The sequence below is a fragment of the Argentina silus genome, assembly GCF_951799395.1.
Source record: "Argentina silus genome assembly, chromosome: 22".
Taxonomy (NCBI): domain Eukaryota; kingdom Metazoa; phylum Chordata; class Actinopteri; order Argentiniformes; family Argentinidae; genus Argentina; species Argentina silus.
Window position 1 is genome coordinate 14,291,916 of NC_139676.1, and position 7,500 is coordinate 14,299,415.

General features: G+C 46.3%; 1 protein-coding gene across 1 annotated transcript in view; it reads left to right on the top strand.

Moving 5' to 3' along the window:
* Nucleotides 1-3,955: 3,955 nt before the first annotated feature.
* Nucleotides 3,956-7,500, top strand: part of metrnlb (meteorin like, glial cell differentiation regulator b) — a 6,277-nt gene continuing 2,732 nt past the window's right edge. The window contains exons 1-2 of the mRNA XM_083694141.1: nt 3,956-4,303; nt 6,532-6,941. Of these exons, the coding sequence (XP_083550267.1) occupies nt 4,209-4,303; nt 6,532-6,941 (505 nt within the window). The 5' untranslated portion in view covers nt 3,956-4,208. The remainder of the gene's footprint in view (nt 4,304-6,531; nt 6,942-7,500) is intronic.

The window sequence follows — 7,500 nt, forward strand, 5'->3', positions numbered from 1 at the left end:
GGTTAGATGTTAGACTCTGGGTGAGCTGGAGGCTATGTTAGGTTAGATGTTAGACTCTGGGTGAGCTGGAGGCTATGTTAGGTTAGATGTTAGACCCTGGGTGAGCTGGAGGCTATGTTAGGTTAGATGTTAGACCCTGGGTGAGCTGGAGGCTATGTTAGGTTAGACCTGTTAGACTCTGGGTGAGCTGGAGGCTATGTTAGGTTAGATGTTAGACTCTGGGTGAGCTGGAGGCTATGTTAGGTTAGATGTTAGACTCTGGGTGAGCTGGAGGCTATGTTAGGTTAGACCTGTTAGACTCTGGGTGAGCTGGAGGCTATGTTAGGTTAGATGTTAGACCCTGGGTGAGCTGGAGGCTATGTTAGGTTAGATGTTAGACCCTGGGTGAGCTGGAGGCTATGTTAGGTTAGATGTTAGACTCTGGGTGAGCTGGAGGCTATGTTAGGTTAGATGTTAGACTCTGGGTGAGCTGGAGGGAATGTTAGGTTAGACCTGTTAGACTCTGGGTGAGCTGGAGGGAATGTTAGGTTAGATGTGAGGTTAGATGTTAGGGTGTGTTAGGTTATGTTAGGGTGGTCTAATGGTGAGCTGGAGGGTATGTTAGGTTAGATGTGAGGTTAGTGTTAGGGTGTGTTAGGTTAGATGTTAGGTTAGTGTTAGGGTATGTTAGGTTAGATGTGAGGTTAGTGTTAGGTTAGATGTTAGGTTATGTTAGGGTGTGTTAGGTTAGATGTTAGGGTGGTCTAATGGTGAGCTGGAGGGTGTGTTAGGTTAGATGTTAGGGTATGTTAGGGTGTGTTAGGTTAGATGTTAGGGTGTGTTAGGGTGTGTTAGGTTAGATGTTAGGTTAGATGTGAGGTTAGTGTTAGGGTGTGTTAGGTTAGTGTTAGGGTGGTCTAATGGAGATTCTGTGGTGTTTAAACAGCACTGAGTCTGTTTACCATCAGTCACTCACTCTGTCTTTCTAAAGGGATTAGCCCTGATAAACCACCACCGCAACCCATGACCCTGACCCTGTAACCTGGGCACACACACACACACACACACACACACACACACACACACACACACACACACACACACACACACACACACACACACTGCTGTTTATTCTCTCCCAGGGCTGCTGATTAGTAGAGATATGCTGAGATAGGAGAGAGGTATGTTTGGGTTAGGAAAGGTCAGAGGTCAGGTCTTTAGGGAGGTTTTTTTCATTCACCTGGAGGTTGTGTGTGTGTGTGTGTGTGTGTGTGTGTGTGTGTGTGTGTGTGTGTGTGAGCAAGCGAAGCGCGCCGCGGAAGGAAAGGGAGTGAGGAGAGAAGGAGGAAAAAGCGAGGGATGAAGGAAGAAAGGAGAGAAAGAATGTGCGTTCCATTAAAGGGCTTTGTGACAGCCGGCGTGCGTTGGTCATGTGACAGCGGGAGGACAAGAGAGAGAGGGAAAAAAAAGAAGAGAGAAATAGCTCCACGGGCCGGGGTCAAAGGTCGGGGTCTGTCAATATGTTAAGATGGCGGAGGAGAAGGAGGTCAAACTCAGCACACTCACTCCTGTCAGGAAAGGAATCAGATGAACTCAGTCAGCGCCGAGGGTGAACAAAGTCGCACAAATGGTCAACCTTTTAGTGCCAAAGGGTGACTTTATTCACCAAAAATGCATTAATGATGATGATTCATTTTGTAGCCAACCAAAATATTGTTGCTAGGTAAACACCACATAAAACACTTGGCGCTCTAGGTGGTGATTGTTCCAGAATGCTTTGGCAGTTGGTGAGTTAAGCTGTCTTCAAACTCAAAGGCCCGAGGCTCGCCTTGAGGGTAACTTCGTGAATCAAAAGTAAGTTAGAGGCACATTTTACGGTTGTTGTTGTTGGTGTTGTTGGTGGTGGTGGTGTTTTCTTGGGGGTTTTAAAACCGGTTTTACTAGTTTCAAAAGTGGAATAGTTAATAATATACAGCCTATTATTTTCTCTTTAAACTAAACATGAGTTATCCACGTCCTATATAGTATATCGTCAGAATTATATTTTGATGAAATGTGGTGATCTAGAGTGATAATCATTTTTTAAAAAGGTGGTATGTCCCTTCAATATTTTGTATATTATTTTAAAAAGTTTTTATGATGCAACTCACAATTTTAGAGGTTTGTTTTTTGTACTTTTTTGTATTCACACTAAACACACACACACACACACACTATACAGTTGCACAGTCACACGCAATTGAAACTTGCGTCTCGTCAGTAACAATTATGGCTTGTTCAGTTTAACGTCGCCAAATCGCACATTAAAGTGTTACCATAACGACTCCCGCCTTTGGGCGTTTATTGCATGCTGTCTTTGATGTTAAGGCATGATGCAACCATCAATCAAATCATATCAAATCAAATTGTATTGGTCACGTACCAACAGCCGTAAGTGATATAGTGAAATACTTTTTGAATCTAGCTCCTTGTACAAAAACAATCAATAAATCAACAATACAATATAATAAGTAGTAGTATGTAATAAAGTCATAATAAAGCGGTGGTAGATGGTCAACCAGAGCTGGAAGGCGGACCGCGGGCCTAACCCTAACCCTAACCCTAACCAGAGCTGGAAGGCGGAACGTGGGCCTAACCCTAACCCTAACCCTAACGGTTAGGGACCACATAAACTGAAAAATATATGCACTCACTGCAATGTAAGTTGCTTTGGATAAAAGCGTCAGCTAAATGGCATATATCATAATATTAAGGTGGTGAACCAGCTTGGTTCCAGCTTGCGACCAGCGTCAAACCAGCTACCAGCTACCATCGTGAAACCGTCATAAAGCCATGTCTCAAAACACACCCTGGTGCCAGCCTGGTCTCGGTAAGATGGTTCCAGTTTGGGCTGGTAAACTGGTTCTTACAGCAGCGATTATTCTCGCATTAAATGATCCAACATGAATTATCCCCACCGTGTGTGTGTGTGTGTGTGTGTGTGTGTGTGCGTGCGTGCGTGCGTGCGTGTACGTACTGCACTGTGTGTGTGTTTGTGAGTGTTCTACAAAGAGAGAGAGAGAGAGAGAGAGAGAGAGAGGGAAGGGTAACGTGGGGGTGGCAGTTTTCTCATCATAAATGCGTTACATTGCTGTAGCTGTCCGGGGAATGTGACGACTCGGTTACATGCTTGCCGTTTCGACTGTTTTCTCACGAGAAAAGCGCCCGTCAACCGAGTCGGCGTTTAGGACTCAGGTGTGACATTGCTGCTCATCGGAATACAATGAATTACATCGGGTCACTGATCTGATCGACCTAAATAGTGTTGCTCTGAACCTTTATTCTTATTTATTGCATAATTTATATTCTTGAAAACCGGCCTGGTTAAAAACACTCATTCTGGATTATGTTTGAACGCAAAACTTAATATCACATCTGTCAACGCTTTTTCATATAAACAAAAAAAAAGTATAATAATGAAAGTGAATAGCAGTAAATGCGAATATGAAGGCCTATTTGAAGTTATATTAATTTATATTATTATTATATTATTCAACGGCGCCCGGGTATATTGAGAAGTCATGGCACGTTGATTGGATGTTTAGTGACTTCTCTGCAACATGATGCTTGTGTATCTTAAGACCTGCATGCTGCTCTCATTTTCTAAGCAATAATACGATCCATCTGTTTATGAAGCCAAGAATATCCATGTCCGCGTTAACACTCACACCCTCCCTCTCCCTCCCTCTCCCTCTCCCTCTCTCTCTGTCTGTCTGTCTCTCTCTCTCTCACACACACACACACACACACACACACACGCGCGCGCGCACACACGCACACGCACACACACACCGGGGGCGTGGGCGTGGATTGGAGCGTGTCACTCCAGCAGAGTCAGCTGCTGGCACGAGCCCCGGTCGAGGCGGGTGCGGGACTGCGGCGGGTGACCAGAAGTTGAGCTCGAGCGCAGCAGAAGTTATTACTGCCTGGACTTCCTCGGTGGCGGGTCACTATCGCTCCTGTTCTCCCCGACTCTGACGGCTAAACCCGATCAGAAATGATACTCACCGTTTACGCTACGGAACAAAACTGCCAGTTACTGACTTGAGACTTTACATTCTTACTGGAAACGAGGATGTGAAAACAAAGAAGTTTCTTCCAGGAGTTCTTGGTGGATTTGGGTGATTTAGTACCGAAAGGCGGCGGACCGTGTGGTCGGACGAGAGTGGGGCGTAGGAGCCGTAGGCAACATGCTCTGGCCGTGGTTAGCGCATTGGGTAGCGGTTGTGGTTCTTTGTCGCGTCTCCGCACAATATTCAAGCGACCAGTGCAGTTGGCGGGGAAGGTAAGCAAAACAACACTCGTTTAGCCTCTCCTTTGAAGTGGCAACAACATTTCTCATCTGAATAGTTTTTATTAGCTTACCAAGTATTGCAGCCTACTCACCTACCTACCTATATTGCCCGACAGATGTTGAAACATTGCAAAGAAAAAAAAGTGTAGCCTTTATGTCAAATGAAAGAGGAACTTTCTTTCTTGGAAAATGTCTCTGTAAAACCCGCCCAGATGTTGCGCAATCGTGCTTTACAGGTGCAACAGGAGTTTTAGATGATTTATGTTTTGTGTTTTTACGTTTTTTTGTTTTTATTGGCCCAAGATCAGTTGATTTTTTGTTTTCATCGGTCTGTGGTGGTAGGCTATGTCTGTGCATTCATGGTGAACATGTACACAATTTTGTTTTGTTTTGAACAAAAAAGTTATTATAAAGCGCTACCGTCACCGATATCCGATGGAACTGATCATCAAAGGGTGGGTCGTTATTTCCCGATTAGATAACGGGTACGCCTAATGGATTGAATCTGTAGCCAGCCAACCGCGTTCTGATGAGTAACTTGACATGCTTTCAACCTCCCCGACGCAGAGAGAGAGAGAGAGAGAGAGAGAGAGAGAGAGAGAGAGAGAGAGAGAGAGAGAGAGAGAGAGAGAGAGAGAGAGAGAGAGAGAGAGAGAGAGAGAGAGAGAGAGAGAGAGAGAGAGAGAGAGAGAGAGAGAGAGAGAGAGGGGTCTCTGAACTTAAACCAATAATCTGTTGCCCATTAGCCGGGCTTTAGGCTCAGATGCAGTAATTGGACCCAGAAATGATTTAATAGACTTAATTAAAACCAAAGAAGTGAGTGAGGGGATTCGGAGGTCAGGCGGCCGTTTGGGCATGCCGCCTGCCCCCCCTCCCCTCCCCTGCCCCCCCTCCCCCTCAAAAAGTCCGGACCCCATGGTTAGGTGTGGATCCGTCTCCCCGTATGCACCAACTGCAAACTGACACGAAAAAACGTTTAAGCGTCGTGGCGTGAGCGAGACTTCATTTCCGAATGCCATATGGCGACGCGCTATCATCTGATTTATGATTTGAACGTCACATTTCCGCGAAGCATACGAACACTGCGTAGGCTACTGCGTACGTAGAGAAAGGTTGGGTGTTTGGGGCCACCGGGTAAGAGGTTAGACGTTGGCTTTGTTCTTGGTGGTTCATATCTCACCTTTCATATCATTGTAAAACTAGTATTGCATTGTATACGGCACACTGCAGAGAGTGTGGAGCCTATACGCAACTACCTCTGATGACTGGTCGTAAATTGGCCATACGGCTGCCTTTGATCGCTCGCTCTAAAGTCCCGCCGTCATAAAAATGGAAAGACGACGCACCCTGTGAAGTTTTTACTACGTCAAAACTTCTAACAACTTTATAATCAGTTCCTGATCCTTCAACGCACCTCGACGATAAGACAGCACGCATATACAACCTCTTTATCGGTCACATCAGGTCAAGTCTTATCTGTGCGAGAGCGAGAGCCTTAACCGTAAGCTAATTGCGCAAACTCTGATAAGGTAATACGTGTTTAACACATAAACTGGGATTGTACACCAATTTTGGGACTTTTAAATGAATGTTATTCTTGAAGAATATAAGTTATAACTGCTTAGTGAGCTGAGTTACACTCTATGACCCCTTCCGAAATCCCAAACCCCTAAACAATGCAATTGTAAACAAATACTGGATAACTTCAAAAACATGTTTACAACTATCATTTTGATCTCATGGAGGGTCAGTCATAGCTCTGTCCATGAATTTGTGAGTGGTTACATTTCTCCGGCCCCATCCCTCAGCTGTTTACCAAAAAAAGTGGCAAAAAGACCGCTTTGTTATTGTTTGAATCCCAGATTGCCCCTTTAGTGATGTCTGTGGTGTGTGTAGCTAGATCTAGCCCACTTGAAGGTGAAGTGCCTGTCGAAATAAGTCTAGCAACACTAATGCTACTTCAGATTTTAGCAGCATTTTTAAACAGGCTGCTATGAATATAATATCTTTCTGTCCACTGACACATCCTCAAAATGTCAAAAAAAATTCCATGTCTCAACCTCTCCTTTTCCCTCTCTTCTTCACCTCCTCCCCATTTCCCTCTCCCTCTTTCCACACTCCTCTCCTCTCATTCTCCTCCACTGTTCTCCCACTATCCTCCCTCTCTCTCTCCCCGTCTCCCCTCCGTCTTCCCCTCCGTCTTCCCCCCCTCTCCTCAGTGGCCTGACTCACGAGACCCATTCCCGGGACGTGGAGCAGGTCTACCTGCGCTGCGCCCAGGGCTCCCTGGAGTGGCTCTACCCTACGGGGGCCATCATCATCAACCTGCGGCCCAACACGGAGCCCTCGTCCGGGGCTTCGCCAGGCCTCCACGCCTGCATCAAGCCCCAGGCCGGCTCCAGGGGAGCCCGCGTCTACCTGGAGCGGGCCGGGGAGCTCAGGTTACTGCTGGCTGAGAAAGAGCAGGCGCAGGGGAGGGTGCAGTGCTTCGGCCTGACAGAGGGGGCGCTGTTCGTGGAGGCGGTGGGCCAGCAGGATATCAGCCGCAGGATGGCGGCGTTTCAGTACGAGCTGGTGGCCGCTCACGGGCCCGGGGCACACCTGTATCCACACCTGCACGGCAGCACAGGTGAGACGGACACACACACACACACACACACACACAGTGGTTGTTTACATGTTATGCCTATACTGTAGACTGTTTACAGTGTTTTTAAGTTGTTGTGGTTTTGGTCCATATCGTTTTAAAGGGGCAATCTGGGATTGGTACATCCATTTTTTTTTTTAACCATTTGATCCTTGATGAATGTAACTTCATACCTCAGGAGCTTACCCTGAGGCATGAAGTTATATTAATTCTATTAAACTATTATTAACTGTCCTACCCTATCAGAACCCAAAATATAAGTTTTAATTGTGGTCAGTCCTTGCATCCATAGCTCTGTCTGCGCGTTTGAGAGGAGTTACAGTTCTCCAACCCCACCCCTCAGCTCTTCACCCCAAAAACGAGGCAGGGTGACCACTTTGTTGTTGTTTGAATCTCAGATTGCCCCTTTAACAGAGACCAGTACATAGCACAGGGCAAGGGCTGCATAAACTAACATGACAGACTGACAGGCGGATCAGGGAGAAGGAAGGATTAACCCCAGGTACAAATGACCCGCAGACACATGACAGAGGCCCTCTGT